This window comes from Vidua chalybeata, chromosome 7, assembly GCF_026979565.1.
Source record: "Vidua chalybeata isolate OUT-0048 chromosome 7, bVidCha1 merged haplotype, whole genome shotgun sequence".
Classification (NCBI taxonomy): domain Eukaryota; kingdom Metazoa; phylum Chordata; class Aves; order Passeriformes; family Viduidae; genus Vidua; species Vidua chalybeata.
The window spans coordinates 37,048,355-37,068,101 of record NC_071536.1 but is presented as its reverse complement, the minus strand read 5'-3'; the positions used below and the strand labels follow the sequence as shown (position 1 = coordinate 37,068,101).

Sequence of the window (19,747 nt, the reverse complement as noted above, 5' to 3'; positions counted from 1 at the left end):
CCAAAACCACCTCAGCTGTGGATATAAAGCCTGACAATTCCTTCAGGCACTCTAAATAGTCAGTTCTCAACTTCTCAGCAAAGCTCATGTCTTTATTACTAATTGTGCTAATTAGCTTCCTCACTTTATGAAGTTCCTGGTGCTACTAAAAGCAGAAGGAAGTTCTCATTCAGATAACACAGCAGAAATAAAATTTTACAACAAATATGAGTGAATTGCACATGACAGTAAGAACTGTTAATAGAAACATTAATTGTACACCTAATAAAACCTTGAAGGGGTGACACACCAGGTAGAACACTCTCAGTAATTCAATCAGCACTGCAATAACAGCAGTTAATAGGCCTGATGAAACATATTCCATTCTTAATAGACAAACAGCACTATCTTATCTCTGCCCTTAACTTGTGGCTATACCAAATGCTAATTTAAAAACCTCTGCTACTGAGCTGCCCTGTGTGCTTTGAGAGCACCTTGAAACAAAAACCTGGAAAACCAGGAGCAAAAGAAAGCCCTGAAAAAAGCCTTTAGAACAAATCCCAGTACTCTCCCTGCCACAGGCAAGTGGGCAGCAGTGCCCTTCCACATCTCAGCCTTGCCCAAGACCACTCTCTCTGTGATCCAGTGCAATAAACGAGCTAAACCACTACCAGTGTTTATTTATTTATTTAGGCACAGAAACTCAGCCAGGGAAGGGCTAAAAAGCAGCTCCTCAGCATCTTCAGCTCAAGCTGGTACCTCTCAGAGGAGACACTGCCCAACTGTGCCAACAGCACTTGGCCAGAAGAGTTCTCTGACCTACCACACACTGTAACAATTTATTTGAGGAGAAAATAATAACAGGCTGTAACGGTGTGTCAAGAACTGCTGGCAATATTAATTCAGTAATACAAGTTGCATGGCAAGTTTATTTAAGACACTGTCACTGGGCATGTGACCAAGAGCTCTCCAACAATTAACTGTGTGTGAGACTTCAGCTGCAGCTTTCCACATCACATCTGCCTCTCCAGCAGATCACTGCTTACATGTGGACTGAAAAGCATGAAAGGCCACAAAAAGCTTGTTTGCCCCAAGGCAGATGTTGGTCTCACATCAGAAAAGATGTCAGTAGATTGCCTGTCAGTAGATAATTCAATAATCCCCTGTGGACAAAATGTTTCCAGCCAGTTTTTCCAAGCCAGAGTATCAGTGAGCAGGAGGATCTGTGACAGAAGATGTCACGTTGTTCACCTGTAAATTGTGAGCAGCGCCAGGAAACTTCCTTTCATTTCCACAATGGGAAAAGAAGAGTCACTAAAAGGTCATGAACCATCCACAATAAAACCAGGATCAAGTGAGAGGCAACCAGGAGACACCAAGAGAAGCAAAAAGAAAAGAAAAAGCCCAACCATTCAATCAAAAAGTACCTTAAACCACCAGTCACGCTCAGGAGCACGCTGTGGGTATTAGTGATGGGTCTCCAGGAGGGAAGGCAGGTCACTCCCAGCACCTCCAGTGACCCCGTGGTGCACCTCAGCTGGAAGCAGGGGGTCCCTCCCTATCTCTGCTCACTATTTTGGTAAATATTCGAGATAAGATAAAAAGCATCCAACAGGTACTTGCAATCAAACAAATCCGGCCCCATTTTCCCAAACAACCCCCCATCACTGCTGTGAGAACAGCAGTAGCCCATGTCACACATCCCACTTCCCATGGCTTTTCTGCCATCAGCAATGCTGTTTGGTGTGCCCTGTGTTTATCAGTGCAGTTCCCTTTCAAAGAGGGGGGTTTACGTGGGGTGCAGGTTAATGACACTGCAGGGATGGGAGCACCACGTGTTTCAGTGGGTGGCCACAAGCTCCCAGCAGCCTGGGGAGGTGTGAGGGCCTCAGGAAATGCAAGAATGTGGGAAATGGATTTGTAGAGAATTCTTGAAGCCGAGAAACACTTACAACGTATTGTAATTAGGAAATAGTTGACTTCTGATTGTGATGGCATGAATTACAACATCTGTATTGTCTCACCCTTCCCATGAGACTGAAAATAGAATAAAAGCTTTAAAAACACCTCTCAGTTACCCCATCTCTAAGTCAGAAAAGGGCCTACTCCAACTAATGACTACCACTTCTCCTTTGGAGTTCATCAGCCCAAAGCTGGCTTGTCCCAGCACTGGGACACCCATGGAAGTGTCCTCCTCCCCGATGTTCATTTACCCACCTTCAGCAACATCCTTATTACCAGTTTTCTTCCTTCCCCAAGCGCTGAGTGAACTGAAATTGTTCCAGAAAAAGCCATGTTTCACCTTGGAGCCAGCCTGCAGCATGGCAGCTCCCTGGCTTCCAAAGCCACCACAAGACCCAGGTGTTTGTGTGCCATGGATGGAACCATCCATCACTCCCTGTTCCTGCCCCTGCCACGGCAGCTGGGAGAGCTGCTCCTGCAGGACAACCAGCCCACATGGACACCTCCTCCTAAATCCTGGGACATTCTCCTGACTCAGGATGAATCCAGTCTTTCTCCTCCAGAACATCTGCATTTCTACAGGGCACTGTCAGACAGGCCCCAGTGATCCCACCTGGGAAGTTTCTCCAGGAATGCTCAGGATTTGCTGCTGGTTTCTGCTGCAAACACAACATCCCAGTGATCCCACCTGGGAAGTTTCTCCAGGGATGCTCAGGACTTGCTGGTTTGCTCACTGCTGCTGCAAACACAACATCCCAGTGATCCCACCTGGGAAGTTTCTCCAGGGATGCTCAGGACTTGCTGGTTTGCTCACTGCTGCTGCAAACACAACATCCAGTTGCCACCCTCTGCCACTCCACCCACTCCCAGCAGTACCTGCCAGAGGGATTTGCTTTTTTTGTTTACTCGAGCTCCCCTAGGACCCAGTTTATCCCAACTCACACAAACGCAATTTGTTTCTCAGTGAAGTTACACTGAGCTGGGTTTAACTTCACTACATTAACTCATTTCATTTAGCTAACTGAACTGAGGCTGTGCTTACACACTCATGAAGCTGCCACAGGCACGAGTTCCCACTGAAACCAGTGCTTCCAGTGCCTTCCCTCCCCAGCAAACCACAGCCCTGCCATGCTCTTGTGCCAACAGCAGCAACCAGGCCTGAGCCAAGGCAGCAAATTGATAAACACTGAGGGTCACCCAACCAGAAAATGAAAGAGAAACTTCCTGCCAAAAAGTTCCTTTCAAGGATGACTGGAGTTCATTCTCCACTTAATGAACATTGTTTCTTTGTTTCTGACTCATCTTCCATCCCCACAGCTCTAATTTAGGTCCAAGTTTACCAACTTAATCTCTTTGCTAATTATCAATAACTTAAAATGCATCTCCATGTTATTGATGCTACAAATATTCTTGGAAAATTATGAAGCATGCTGGAATAATTAGAATAGGTTTCATGGTTCAAGGTTTTTTCTTTACATTCAACTCAGCATCACCTGTGTTGGCACCACTGAGGTTGACTAATACCTGGAACTTTGCTTATTCACAAATTCCAAGCTTTACAAATAAATTAACTTTTCTCTGCTTGGAACCACTGATCTAAATAAACAAATGTAAAAAATATTAAAATTTTAGGCTACCAGAATCCCAGCAAAACATAATTTGCCAGAAATACCCACCAGTAAGTATGGATTATAGTATGTGTCCTCCTGGCATTTTCTATCAGTTTACATAACTTCTCTGGCCAAAGTGGATATTGCTGCTATTTGTGCTTTAAGTATTAAAACAGAATTTCTAAGCAGTTTATGTAGCATAAAGCTACACACCTAGTCCATCCAGAATATGTGGGAAAAATTATCTTGGAGCAGTATCTAGTATTTATCTTCACTTCAAATACCTTGTGTAATTCTGTCCAGAAAGACTGTGAGTCTGAACAAGACAAAGAAAACTTTGGCATAATATATTTAACATTTTTAGACATGTTTATTACAGCATTCACAGTGTTTCTGGCAGTGTCCAACAAAGAACAGAATAAAATATATTCCTCCACCAGCAGCTTGGTTTCAGTTCATTCAGCCTGCCTTGCTTCCAAGTTTGTTTCTTTTATTAAGGAGAGAAACAATTCCTTTTAGTTGTTTTTTCTCCATCACCTCTATGGTCTCTACTGCATCACAGAGAACCCTGAGTACATTATTTCCAAAATCTCCTGTTTTGTAAATAAATGGAAAAAATTGGACACTTCACCACGCTGGTGAGAAATGATGCAATAACTGAATCAAAGGTTTTGCTACAAAGGTAACTGCTGGGAGGAATCCAAGTACCCAAATAACCCCCTGAACCACATCCTGCAAAGGACAAACATGAACTGTGTGCCAAGGAACAACTGAACTGCAAGTGTGTCACTTGTCAACAGAACATCAACCAAAAGAAGTGGGAAAATCCATCCACAGCCCACAAGCTTAGATTAATGAGGTCTTGTAAGCCAAGTTCATGTAGAATATTTAGTTTTATCTATAAAATAAACTCAGAGGTCCCTGCTGAAATGGAATTGCTCAGTTCTAGCCAAACTCAGAGAGAAGTGACTGTTACCCAGAACAGCCTGAACCCCAGTGGCAGCACGGCTGCCCTGCCCTGCCAGAACTCTGTTATGAGCAGCAGGACAAAGGCTGAGTTCATCACAAAAACTCTTCTGGTTTATGGATCTGCACTTACAGAGAACTTTGGAGTTAACAGGTGAGCAAGACAACCTCTCTCCTGCTCCCTGCATCAGTATAAGCACCAGGAGACAGCCAGGCAGCTTCAGTTATCCTTCTCAGGGCTAGGAAGGACAAAACCACCAGAGTGAGGCTGGATTAGAATACTGGAGGCCCAAGAGCCAGGATGAGGCTCAGCAGCTGCTGCACACGGACAGAGCATCAGCACAGAGCCAGAGCCAAACCCAGCAGCAAAACCCCACCTTCACCAGCAACTCAGTTCTTCCAGAACTGGAGAAGATACTGCAATTTACATCTCTAAATGGATCTCTGAGCACTGTAGCAGCTCTGACCTCAAGACAAAGGTTCCTCAGGTTAAATAATGAGGGGCTGAACAGACCCCACAGCAATCCCAATGTCTGGAACTCACGTTGGATGTGGATGAACTGCTTTGGTTGCTTGAACTCTCCTTTGTAGAGACGATTGTAGTAGTTGACATTGCTCTCTGCTTCAGGGACTGGGATAACCATGCTCTCCTTCTTTTCTCTGAAAACTTGCTGTGCTGAGATGGCCCGTTGCAAATGATGTTCCTGCAAGGGGAAAACGGCAGAGTTCATTTCAGTATCTGTACAAAGTGCATATAAAGACAGCCAGCCTCTTCTCCCACTGTTTTCCTACAGGATAACTGAGTGGAGGCTTTGCTGGGTTTTAGAGGCCAGCAGGATGCTTTCTCCATCTTTTAGGGCTCCTAACTGATGGGTATCTTAAAAGTGCAGTGAATGAACTACAAACAGATGAAGAGAACCCTTTGTTCAGACACAGCCCACACCTTCCACCAGACTGGGAAAAAGACAAACACTCAAAATTCACAAAATAACCTCAGCAGAAAATCAGGGCTGGGGAAAGCCAAACCCACCCAAACCTGTCAGAAAGAAAAAGTATGCAAGATCAGGCCTTTAAAGTCAAAAGAATTGCAATTTTCATCATTCCTGTCTACCCAGCAATCCTTACTGGCCTGCTGTTAGAAGTTTAGCAAGTTAAGAGCAACAGGAAGAAGAGTTCTCACAGAATAACACCTGAAAAGCAAGGACTCCCCAAACAGGTATCACTTCATTTTATTCTTATGGGACAAAAGTCACAAATCCCACAGAATCACTTCAGGTGAAACAGAGATCACAATAAATGTAGCAGTTCATAGATTTTTTCCCCCACATAATTTTATTAGTTAATTTATTAGTTAACTTGCTGACAACCATCTACTGTTGTGAGTCAGAGCTAAGCTGTAACTTCCCTCTTGAAAGATTTTTCATGTTAAAATTTAAACCACTAAAAAATGTCTCAGGCTAAGACACCAAGGCTGCCTTCTGTGTGTCCAGGGGAGTGATGGACCTCAGATCCTCACAGCCCTTGGGAAAAGTGAAGTACCAAGTTCTCCAAAGCCAGTATAAATCAAGTGCAACCTCCCAGCAGATGAACCAGGAGTGGAATCTGGAGTGAAGGTTTCCTTCTGCTTTTACTGTTCTTCCCCAAAGTCTCCCAGATTTGAGGGGAGGGAGGGTGAGCAGAATATCAACTGGAAATCCAAGCTCAGCTTTGTCACAGATCCATGGGACCTTACTTTGCCTGTTCCAGGGGCTGCAGGTTGTCCCCAGCCATTCCCACATACCCCACTGCCAGGAACAGCATTGTTTGAGCAGGGAAAAACACACACACACAAAAAAAAAAAAAAAGGTTTGCTGCTCTCTGTTCCTCCCTCGGGCTTTCCAGGGTGCCCCTCCCCACGGTTAACACTCCCAAGAGGCCAGGATCAACACCAGGAATGGGAAGGTGCCAGCATTCCAATGCCTGGCTGGCACTGCAGCCTGGCACTCACGGCAGTCTGGCACTCACACACTCTGCTACCCACTTGGAAATTCTCTCAAGAACAAAACTTCTTCCTCTTTAATTCTACAGAATGGTATTTTTAAAAAGAGGGAGTGAAAGAAAACCCTTTTAAAATATGTAAATGATACTTAATAAATGATCCCCTTTGAAATGTTAAGATTTACAGAAACACAAATAATGCAGCTCCTGCAAAAGCAGAGCAGCTTTGGGAATCTCCTGCAGCACATGAAGCAACCTTAAATCAATCAGGCTCCCAAGTGAGTGCTATTAGAATTAAGACAAGCATGCAATCCAATAGCTGCTGTGATCTGCCTGAGTTACTCCACACTGAGTAAATCTGTCACTCCACCATTAAAACGTGTCTTGGAGAGCTTGGCAGTGCTGAGTAATTCAACTACACAGAAATGGTTTCATTACGGGGCTGCTTTCAGCTGCTGTCCCTGGAGCTGTGTACCAACAGCCCCCAGCACAGGACTGCTCTAAGGAAGGGCTTGATCTGTCCAAAATTCAGAACACCTTTTGGTTCTGCAGCCCACTGAAGGGTAACTGAGATGAGGAATTCAGGTTGGAGTTCCCAAGCAAGGCTGCCAATAGGTGTTAGTACTCATTTCACTATAAAAAGCCTTGGAGCAGAGCACAGCTTTCAAACAGAGATTTCAGCTTTCAGCACTGCTGCTGTCACTCCTCAAACAGCAGAGCTCCAAAACAGATAGATAAACTATGTAAATTTTAAAATTTAGGGGGAAAACCTCAAATCTTTCTGCCGAGCATCAAGTACAGGAAAATTTAAGCTTTAACTCCTGAAACAATTCTGTTTAAACAAACCATGAAGATTTTGAAAGAAAAGCTGGGCTAATTAAATGGATTAATTAACCACTGAAGTAGTGTTTCTACACACAGATTTATTACCAACACAACTTTTGGTCTAGTGTTCACTTTCTTCTGATGGTTTTGAAAGACATACAGTATTTTAAGCTCACACTTTGTTCTGCAGTAGGGCAGATGCAAAGTTCCTACACAAAATAAAGGGGCATTAGAGAACCAGTGATGACAGCAAACAGAACGTGCTGCCATGGGAATAAAAAGGAGCTCCTGACAAAGAGTGATTCCCCATTAATTCCTTAAAAAGCACATCCAGACCTTTCTCTCCAGTATGAAGACAAAATTTCAAACAAACACAGCTTAGACTGGGCTATTTCTTCAACCAGCAGCATTAGAGAGATGTAAATATTTAGTGTGTGTAACACTGCTGCCTGAGCACATTTACACATGAAACCAGAACTACTCTCTGAACCCCTCTAAGACACCACAATCCTTGCTTCCATTCCTCCTCAGGAGGGAAAAAAAAATCCCTAAAATTCCTGCAATCCTGGTACATTTACACATTAAACCAGAACTGCTCTCTGAACCCCTCTAAGACATCACAATCCTTGCTTCTGTTTCTCCTCAGAAGGAAAAAAAAAACCCTAAAATTCTTTCAATCCTGGTATCTAAAATACTCAGTTTTGGTTGCAGACATTCAGAGCCAGGCTCTACGTCCAGCTGAGAGCAAGGTACCTCCACTGCCATTCCCTTCATCCCTGAAACCCCACAGATTTCATGTTCCCTCTCACCTTCCTAGCTGGGAATTTCTTCACTACAAAACAGAGGCAAACATCAGTAATAAATCAACAGGTATTGATCCTCTTACCCTGCAGTTATTTTTGTCAAGCTTTAAGGCAAACAGTGCTCAATACTGAATGGTACTTTTTACATATTTTTTACCAATATCATGGAATCACAGAATGGCTTGGGTTGAAATCATCTCCTTCCAGTCCCTGCCATGAGCAGGGATGTCCCAAACTGCTCCTACTTCCTTTTATCCCACAAACCAGAGCACCTGGACCCTACAGACCAGGCTGGGTTTTCCTTAATCTTTGAGTCCCCTGCTACCACCCCCAAGTAATCTCTAAGAAACAGAGTTGATTAAACTTTGAATAACTGCAAGTTTTTTGGTTGAGCATGGTTGGAGATGCTCATGGCTGAACATCATCTTCACACACTGAAAAGTTCATCTTAAATACCAAACTCCAGTGAGCAATTCCATATTGGATACAAACTCCTAGACAACAAAGCTTTAGGATTATATGTACCTGTTCCCATCTTCATTCCTTACACCGTTCAAGCAAAGTTACTCCTCCTTAGGCTGTTTCACTGCTTTAACCCCATAGCTCTCCATACAAGTAGGATGGAAAAGTGAATTCATCAACAAATTTGTCCATTTTTCCTACTCAAAATAAGCTATTTCTAGGCCAACCTGGAGTCAGCCTTCCAATCTACCTGCGCCAAGAACAGAATTAAAAGTAAGAAAACAATTAAAATCCACTAAAGTTTAAATACTTCACTTGTTAAACATTCTATTCAAATTGGGATTTTTTTTTTTAAAGGACATTTTTATCTTTAATATTGAGATTCAGAAGCTGAAAGTAGAGAATTGCAGTGGGAATGTGCAGACTCATCTTGCAAAGTCTCAAGCACAGCGAGTAACACCTCTTGACAGCACTTCCAGAAAGAAGTGTCAGAAAGCTCAAAAGCTAATTTGGTCAGGAGCCTCCCTGCCTTGGAAAGCTCAGCCCCATCTCCTCCCTCTCTGCACATAAACACTTTTTTTAGATAAGATTCCCAAGAGCAAAAGTGTAAACTCAAGCAGCAGCTTTTGTTTTCTTGTGCAGTTAACCCTTTCAGTCCTACAGAGCTGTTTCCCTTCTTCCCCTCCCTCTGCTCTGGGATGGACAGAGGGCAAGTGAAACAAGGAGTCACACACAGCAGGGAATCAGAGTGTGCACCACAAGAATTCCCACCCTTGAGAGCTGAAACCCACTGCTTCATTTCCAATTTATTTTGAAAAACAAGCACTTCAGTCATTAGCAAAGTTGGTAATATACATGTTTCTGCTGATTTGATAAAGACTTAATCTAGTCAGGAATCAGAGCTGTTTCCTCTTGCATAGAGTGTCCCCTTAAAACACTGGATTAATTATCAAGTAATGCAGGGCACTGGGAAGACCATAAAAATCCAAATAATGAGTGGAAACCAACACACCCAAACCAAGGCTTTCGAGGACAACTGCACTCAGTTTCCCTAAGGAGGTTCCAACACTCAGTGGAAGGCACCTGGAGGAAACCCACAACCACAAGGGCTCGTGGAACCACTTCTCAGTTTCACTTTTGGCCATATCAAGTTTTTCCAACGTGATACCCCCCGCCCTTTCTTAAAAAAAAGAAATAATCACAAGAACCACCTGCCCCACACTTGCCTTCCAGACTGCTGAACTGTGACTACAGGACAAAAAATGTCCTAAGGGTTGGCTGCTCTTACTGACTCAGTGAGGGGAAGCAGGGGAAAGTGACTCAAATGGGGCTGCTCCATCCTAAAAATTCACACAGGTGCCTGGAATGGGTGAAATCCTTCCCTGTGAAGGTGGGCAGGCCCTGGCACAGCTGTGGCTGCCCCTGGATCCCTGGCAGTGCCCAAGGCCAGGCTGGACAGGTCTTGGAGCAGCCTGGGACAGTGGGAGGTGTCTCTGCCATGGCAGGGGTGGCACTGGATGGGCTTTAAGTCCCTTCCAACCCAAACCAGTCTGGGATTCACTGAGTTTTCCATCACTTTCTTCCCTTTCCCAGTTGTTTAACAACTGCAACTTCCCAAGGCAGCACCAAAGCCAAGCCAATCTGGGACTTCTTCACACCCAAATCCTGGGATTACAGCCCAGCCCCTGAAGGCATCTCTGGATGTTGGATCGACCCAAGGAAGGGTCCCCAACACTCCCGAGCCCTGCAGCCCTGGGTGACACCTCAGCAGCCCTGGGTGACACCTCAGCACCTCCTGTCCAGGTGAAGATGTCTCCAGAGAGAAAATGTGAATCTAAAAGAGGAAAACTCCAGTTTGTCCCAAACAGTGCCCAGGAACGCCTTTCTTCCCCCTCTGGGGTCCAAGTGAAGCACTTCAGGACATGAGGGTGGCAATCAGCCCACAGAGCCTGAGCAAGGGACAGGGACAGGGACATGAGCACACATCACAACCATTGGTGTGTTTCCTTCTGTAGCAGCCAACAGAAAAGAAGGAGTAAACATTTCTCTAAATAACTTTAATTCAGAAAAAGGAAACAATGCCATCTCAACCATTCCATGTCAAATTGGACATGAAACAACTGGGAGATATCCCAAATATCATCCCAAGTGCAACATGTCTGAGAACATGAGCAATCCCTCATCCCTGTAAATAATGATTACTCACTATTTATGAACATATGGACACACAACTGTCACTGTCTATGAAATGTCAAAAACCTCACAGCAGCTAAAACTCTCTATTTTAAAGCTACAATTATTTACACAAGTTCCCAATCTACCAAAACATGAATATAAACAAATTATTAAAAATCAAATTATTGCTATAACAATTAATTGAATTATTAAAAAATCCTTTTGGAAAAGTTGTTTGTGGTACTAGAAGAGAAATTTGTATTTACTGAGGGGTGGGATTTTTTTGCAAAGAATGTTTTATGAAAAAGTTGTTACAAATAATGTAACATGTAGTCCAAAGAGCTCCTTGGGATACACTGGTACCACTCCCAAGGTCAAAAATCATTCCTTTAGGAATCCTGATTATCCCAGTCCAAGCAGGATGGCAAGGCCCTGACCTGGAGAAATATTCCCTCATTTTTCATGCCATGAACCCCACGATTCATTTTTAAAGGCTGAGACTCCCCAGCAAGGAGCTCTGGCCTACATTAAACCAAATATTACCCACAGAACCCAAACTGTGTGTGATGCTGGCTGCTCTCACCAACACCTCCACGGGACTGAGTCACAGAACGCTCCCTGCAGCAGCAGCAGCGAGAGTCACCAGGAGGGAGAGCTGGAAATCCTCCTGCAGGAGCTGCCAGGAGACCACAGCACCTCTCCCTCTCCTCTGCACTCTGCATTTAACCTCAGCCTGTGGGGAACATCTTCACCCCAGCATTCATATCCTGAGTTTTTATTTAACTGAGGCACACGCACCTACGGCAGGGAATTTGGATTTTACAGAGTTTTAAACAAATGGTGTTTTCATCGCCAAAGGGATGCTACCTGGAGTGCTGGAGACCCGAGGAATCACACGGAAATCCCTCATTTTATAATTCAAATGAATGTCAGAGATTGGTTCTACAGTTTGGACAACTCAGGAAAAGGTTAGAGAAATTAAAATACACATATAGTAATTGATAGAAATCAAAATTATTAAAAATTAATTACAAAATTCCATCTTAAACCAAATACTTGAACTCAAGAAACATGAATTATTATTTTTTTGACATTCTGTAGTATCAGCATCTCCCTTAATTATCCAGTCTCTGGATACCACTGCAGACAGAGTGGTTTGTTTACATCCAAGTCTGGCACAGGGAATCCGACATCACCGGGATGCTTCAAAGTAGAAACAGTTTGTTTTATGCAACACACACTGGTCTAAGATCCACCAAGTGTGAGCTGCAGCCAGAGAAACGGCACAAAGCTGAGAAAAACAAATTATAAATTCCAATGTAAACAACAGCAAACAACTCCAGAAAGGGGGAGGAAAGGGAGCTGGCTGAGAAGTGATCCGTGTGTCCTGGGGGACAGGAGCACAGAGGAGCTCGCTGATAAGGAAATCTGATGGGAAAATGGCATCACCAACAAACAGCTCTGAGTTCACTGATATGGAAATCTGGTGGAAAAATGGCATCACCAGCACAGAGGAGCTCACTGATACAGCAATCTGGTGGAAAAAATGGCATCACCAGCACAGAGTTCACTGATACAGAAATCTGATGGAAAAATGGCATCACCAGCACAGAGGAGCTCACTGATACAGAAATCTGATGGAAAATGGCATCACCAACACAGAGTTCACTGATACAGAAATCTGATGGAAAAATGGCATCACCAGCACAGAGGAGTTCACTGATACAGAAATCTGATGGAAAATGGCATCACCAACACAGAGTTCACTGATACAGAAATCTGATGGGAAAATGGCATCACCAGCACAGAGGAGTTCACTGCTACAGAAATCTGATGGGAAAATGGCATCACCAGCACAGAGTTCACTGATACAGAAATCTGATGGGAAAATGGCATCACCAGCACAGAGGAGCTCACTGATACAGAAATCTGATGGGAAAATGGCATCACCAGCACAGAGGAGTTCACTGATACAGAAATCTGATGGGAAAATGGCATCACCAGCACAGAGGAGCTCACTGATACAGAAATCTGATGGGAAAATGGCATCACCAGCACAGAGGAGTTCACTGATACAGAAATCTGATGGGAAAATGGCATCACCAGCACAGAGGATTCCACTGATACAGAAATCTGATGGGAAAATGGCATCACCAGCACAGAGGAGCTCACTGATACAGAAATCTGATGGGAAAATGGCATCACCAGCGGGGGAGAGCCGCCAGGAGAAGCTGAGCAAATCTCCAACTGAAGATGACACAAAAACATCTCACACTGAAGAATTCTGCCAGTGGGAAAGAGCTGAGCACCCAAACGTGAGAGACCAGAGGTGGAAATCTATTAATCACAATTAGAATTGTACAAAGGAAATCAGGGAAATTAAGAAATTTTTGCTGCAGCTTTCTGCTCCCTTACATTTGCAGCACTTCACCTGCCATGGACAGGGAGAGTATTTTAATCCATTTCAGCCCCACTACACTGTGATTATTATACATTAACAAGTAGGAATTAGCAAAATGGACCAAAAATCAAAGCTTTTAAATAGTACATTCTCAAATACTTTATTACTTTGACTCAGAACTAGTCAATAGTACTTTCAAAATTATGTCAAAATTATGACAGTCCATCCCGATAATGCTTTTAGTCTCACAAAATTATTTTTCCTACCTCTTACACCCTTTTACATACAGGAATTCAGTTCTAGTTCTATTCTTCTTTACTTGTTATAGAAACTTCAGTTCTACAATTGATCTTCACCTCCACTGGCTTTTAGGACACCCAAGGTTTATGTAAATATTAAGTGAGTTATTTACCTTTCCAAAAGCTGAAGTGTTAGAATGATAAATGTGCTCTGGCATAAACAAGGCATTGTTTATTAGCCTTGTTGGCAAAATAAATTACAAATAACCTTTTGAACATCTAGCATCAGTCAAAATGATGTTTCTTATGAAAAATAATTAAGAACAGAGGTTACCATAAGCAGATTTAATGTCTGTTGATCCAAATTGTTCAAGCAGGACATTTCAACTGGTTTCAGTCAAAACAGAAATTGTACCAAGCTGCTTCCTGCTCAGTTTTGCCAAGCAGGCGCACTGTGAAGTCTGGCACTCTGTAAATCCAAGGAAGCCCGAGCGATTTCTTTCCAAGGCTTTCTTAAATTGAAGGAGAAGGAAAAGGAAATAGTGCTCCCTGCGTTTGAGACGTCCCAGGGCTGAGCCATTCAGCTCGGTGAAGCCGATCCCCAAGCGCTCTCCTCAGCTTTTGTTATGGAATTCCACCTCCTGCCGAGCAGCCCTTCCCACCAGGGAAAGTTCCTGCATAATGACCCGAGGTGTGACTCAATTACCAGCTCCCATTGTGCTCCAGGGCCACGGGCACCCAAACCCGCCCGGGCAGCTCTCCCAGCCCTGCCCGCTGACCCCGCGCAGCCTCTGGCCTGCAGCAAGAATTCAGCTTTATCTCAATTAGCCGTGCGGTGCTAAGATAGGGCTGAACCCACCTCACCTCGGCACGACACCGCTGCTCCATTCCCACCCCTATCTCCACGGGCTCCCGCTGAAAGGAAGGACCATCCTCTGTCCCACGCTGGCTGTCAGCACCCTTGATCAAGACCCCAAAAAGCAGAATGTCCCCTCTACCTGCAGGTCGGTTCCTCTGGCTCAGCTCCATCGTAAAAGCACACTCGGAGATCAATGACATTTGTCCCGGGCTAAGCTGATATCCCAAGCACTTGTGACAGGTTTGCTGATAGGTGTTAATGTGATAAGCCCTAATAAACTGCTCGTGAGGTGGAGACTAAGAGCAAATCTTGGTGGTGTTTAACTTCAGCCACAACAAATTAAACGTGGAGCTCCTCAGTTTAAGAGCTCTCCAGAGCTCAGCTGACGGAGGTTAATTCTTATTCACCGCTATCAAACGGGACATTAAACACGGCCCGGAGATTGTGCAGGTGACAGCACAGCAAGGATAAAGGATCAGAGCTGAAAACTGAAATAATGCCTGGGAAATAGAACCAAAATGTGCACTTGGGAGGAACGTCACTGCACAGGGCGATGGGACTCGGAGGGAGGGAGCAAAGTACAGGAGATGAAGGCAGGGAAAGATCTCAAACAAAACTGAAGTTCAAAATGCTGTGAAAAATCACAACGCAGCATTTCGCTGCCTAATGCCAAACATATTTCAGTAATCTCAGCAGCCTCCAAATACTCCCCAGGTAAGTAAATAAATACAGGTGCTTAATCTAACTGAGCAATAACGTACACTGGGAATTTTATTTCCCCAGCAGATAACCCAGCTGATTTTAGTCAAACAAACCCAATTCCTTTCCTAAGCAAAGCATGCTCTTGATTTCAGCTGGTTTTGCATGGAAATACAATCCTTGGAGTTTCTCACTAGATTCCCATGCAGTCTTTCCGAGGGATTTCTGTCTTACAGAATATCTGCATGGTTGGAGCTGAAGTTATCCTCTGTTGGCCTCCAGTTTTACTCACTGCTGTCTGGGCTTCTTTGTTCTACAAAGCCTCTCATTTGTAAGAACTTCGAGGGTTCAACCACAGGTTATGAGCGCACAGCCCACACACAAACAATCCAGTTAAGAGCAGGTTCTGTCCATGTGGGCAGTGATTTATGTGTATTTGTGTTTTTAAACCCACACCTGAGTGCATCAGACAGCAGCAGGCAGGTACTTCTGAGCAGCAGCTTAAGTAAATCCTCACACATTTTATACTCTCTCAGTTCCCTGTGGCAGAGGGAAATATTCATTATGGATATTTCTGCTGATACAGTTTAACAGCAAAACCAGGACTTGTGCAAAGCTAAAGCTTCCTGCTTTGAAAAGAGACTAAAAAAGCTGTTCCAGGAGCATCACCAGCTCCAGGACACCTCAAAGCCCGGTGATGAGCACTTCAAGTTCCAGCATCAGAAAAGAAACTGAATGAACTAAGAAAAAAAAAAAAATAAAGAAAAAAAATTTCAAGTTAACGACTTCCTATCGAAATAATCAGAACTGAATTTTGTATTTAATGATCAGAGAAGGCTCATCCCGAGGTGATCCCTGAAGGGCTGGGAAGGAAAGTCCCTTCCCACGGGTACGGTGTCAGCATTTCTGCAGCGCCAAAGCACGTCCTTAAGTTGCCATTCCTGCACTTTTGCTCTCTACCCTCAGGCCTGTGACGCCGTGCCAAGCTGAAGTGCAAATGAACGGATGTGCAAACAAGCACTGAGATGAAGGCTCAGATAGCTCTGACCAGGCAATCCCGGGATCACCCATTACCATCACATTTTCAGCTTCCTCACACCTCAGGTAAATTCACTTCCCAGAGCCTCCCGTGTGAATGTGCCTCATTACCAAGCAGGATTTCACCTCACAATGTGCGACTCGGCAATCGCCAGTAACAGGCATTCAAACAAAAACACAGTTATGTGGTAAGAAACAAACCCAGGGCTTATCTATTCTGCAACTTTCTCCCTTTCCAGTCAAAACAATTCATTAGCATTAGGAAATACGAGTCTTACTCATCAGGAAAAAAACAAAGTGTCCCTGCTCAGTTTCTGAACTCCCAAAAGGAAACTTTCCTGCTTCTGGTTAACAGCGATCACTCTCTCACGTGAGGTTAAAAACAAACCCACACAATTTTCTTCCTCAGGTTTAATTCAGAGCAAATGATAAACATTTGTAACATAAACATGCTACAGAAGAGAAACCTAATTCTTTCACAGCTGGAATCTCCAAGTGAGAGAAATGAGCTGCTGATTTGTGAAATGCTGCGAGTGGATATAAATCTCTGAGATACTCATACAGAAGCAGTTCCAGAATATTCATCAAGAATAAATGGACCAAAATCTGCACTTCTGTATGTACAAAAGATCAATCACCAACTAATTAAACCACATGCCTGCACCAGCGAGGCTGGGTTGTAAAGAACAGGGCAGACACGTCACCCAAGCGTTTGAAATCCTGCAAATCTGTAAATAATGATGATTTCCAGTGGAATATATCCCGGAAAGTGCTGTGTGACCCCGTGACACCCTGCGCTACAAGACCTTTCTGGTGCCACCAAGGCTTCCCAGAGGGTGGCACCGGGAGGAGAGCGGTGTCCTGGGGCCAGAGGAACATGAGGTTTGTGGCTCTGAGCAGCAGATGGAGAACAGCAGCCACCCTGAGGCTGCAAACAACTTTCACTCGGGGAAAAAGGCCGTGAGACGCCGTAGAAATTGAGAGGGCAGAAATGAGTGTGCAGAGATTTCTCTCCCTCCAAAAAGTCCCCTTCCAAATACATCAAATCAATCACAGCAGTACTTGCTATGAATTAAAGCTGTTTAGTTATCTGTCAAATATTTAACTACTGTCACCCACAACAGCGGTTCCTAGAAGGGATTTCATAACATTTTCTTTAAAAGTACAATTAAGAATTATCTGTGCTACACTGGGAGAAGGACAAGCCATGAATGAAACCATCACCACACGGCAATAATCTGAACAATCTAAGAATAGCAGTTTATAATCTTGCCTGGCTGATGCATCTCGAACTATGTTTATGTATTGCTTCAGTCATTTCATTTTGAGACTATTACATAATATATCAAACAGAGCCACATGTCAGGGCTGAGAAAACAAACCTCACTCGCACAGAAAAACAACTTTTTAGGACAACACTGAAGTAGTTTTATTGAAGTATAATTCTAATCTTCTCAATCATTTAAGCAGCCCATAAGCAGCTTGTTTGCTTGAACTCTTACAGCAATTTTCCATTAACAACTTTATTTCAAACACGATTTATCAAAATAACAGCAATTTTAAAGAATTAATTTAAATATTAAATGTGAACACAGCACTGCAAGACAGACTTTCGAGGCTGAGAAAAGCAAATTAGTCTCCAATATTGCTTCATTAGAACCCCAGTGCTGTTCCTTTTAACTACAATCCCAGCTTCCAGCAGCATTACACTTGGGGAATTCCTGAAGTTTTGATCAAAATGTATTGTACACAGTAAATTAAAAAAATAAAAGCTCACCAAGATAAGACAAAGGATTTCTTTTAATACCAACAGTCAGGTGAGAAAAAGCAAGGAGGAAAGCACGGAAGCCTCCTTTGACAGCTGTAACCTCGGAAAAGCCAATCCACAGGCACAGAGGTTTGGCTGAGGCGGAGACACCGATTCATTGAGGAAATTCTGGAGGGTGCATTTACTATCGGCTCTGCAAGTACAGACACATCAGGCGACAGCCTCTGTCTGAGCTTACACAACTCCCAGGAGCAGAAAATAAACCTTACTCTTACAGAAGAGTGTTTGAAGATCAGCACGTTCAGACGACACCAGAACTGCGGGCAAGCGTTTTCAAAGCTGTCCTGCTGCCCACCAAAACCCCCAGAAACTTATGTTTACCTCAGTGCACAAAAGCTTTTCCACCCTTTAACACTACGAGCAGAACACACATCACACGTCCACGCTGAACACCGGCTGGCTGATTTGGAAATAACATGAAAGCTCCAACGCTTCACAAAACGCGTCCAGCTGACGCCTCTGCCATGCACACCGAGCAGCAGCGAAAACCATCGGTGTTAAATAACTCCGAGCAGCACCGGGGGTGGCTGCAGGAACACAGACACTGTCCCGCACCGGGAGCCAAAGCTGCTGTGCATCCCTGCAGCCCCACATGTGCACAGTGTGTGTGTGTGTGTGCCCTCAGCCCCACAGGTGCACAGTGTGTGTGTGTGCCCTCAGCCCCACATGTGCACAGTGTGTGTGTGTGTGTGCCCTCAGCCCCACATGTGCACAGTGTGTGTGTGCCCTCAGCCCCACATGTGCACAGTGTGTGTGTGTGCCCTCAGGCCCACATGTGCACAGTGTGTGTGTGTGCCCTCAGCCCCACATGTGCACAGTGTGTGTGTGTGTGTGCCCTCAGCCCCACATGTGCACAGTGTGTGTGTGTGCCCTCAGCCCCACATGTGCATTGTGTGTGTGCCCTCAGCCCCACATGTGCATTGTGTGTGTGCCCTCAGCCCCACATGTGCATTGTGTGTGTGCCCTCAGCCCCACATGTGCACAGTGTGTGTGTGTGCCCTCAGCCCCACATGTGCACAGTGTGTGTGTGTGTGTGCCCTCAGCCCCACATGTGCACAGTGTGTGTGTGTGCCTTCAGCCCCACATGTGCACAGTGTGTGTGTGTGCCCTCAGCCCCACATGTGCAGTGTGTGTGTGTGCCCTCAGCCCCACATGTGCACAGTGTGTGTGTATGTGTGTGCCCTCAGCCCCACATGTGCATTGTGTGTGTGCCCTCAGCCCCACATGTGCATTGTGTGTGTGCCCTCAGCCCCACATGTGCACAGCGTCTGCAGCAAGCGCAGGGACTGACAGCGGCCCAAACCGCGACACGGAGCTGCCGCCGGGCTCGGGGACACCCAGCCGGAGGAGAGGGACAGCGCGTCCCGCTGTCCCCCGGAAAGGCAGAAGCTGGCCCGGACCCGCTCGTTCCCTGTGGAGTGGCTCAGCACAGCACCCAGCACTTTCACGCCGCCACCGCCTCCCCGGCTCCAGCCCGAGCGACTTGACAGCCGCTCACAACAGGGCTGGCAGGAGTAGTATCAGCTTTAGTCCACAACGCGCCGAGCGCCCCGAGCCGCTCCACCGGGCCGGCGTCCCGAGCCCGCTGCAGCAGCCCGGCATCCCCAGCTGCTCCGGCATCCCGTGCACCCCGCACCGGCAGAGCCCGAGCCCGCTCCGGCATCCCCGAGCCGCCGCTCCGGCAGCCCGGCTCCGACACTCTGCTCCGACACCGCGCTCCGCCGCTCCGGCACGGCGAGCCGGCACACCGAGCCGCTGTGCCGCTCGGACATCCCGAGTCGTCTCCGCCATCCCAAGCTGACAACCCGAAGTGACACCCCGAGCCGGCTCCGGCACGCCGCGCCGCACGCTCCGGCGCTCTGACATCCCGAGCCGCTCCGGCAGCCGGAGCCTGTCCGGCAGCCCGCCCCGCTCCGCCGGGCCG

General features: G+C 45.5%; 1 protein-coding gene across 1 annotated transcript in view; it reads right to left on the bottom strand.

Moving 5' to 3' along the window:
• Window positions 1-19,747, bottom strand: part of EPC2 (enhancer of polycomb homolog 2) — a 36,595-nt gene that overhangs the window by 16,376 nt on the left and 472 nt on the right. Inside the window, exon 2 of the mRNA XM_053947808.1 lies at window positions 5,062-5,221. Coding sequence (XP_053803783.1) covers window positions 5,062-5,221 — 160 coding nt within the window. The remainder of the gene's footprint in view (window positions 1-5,061; window positions 5,222-19,747) is intronic.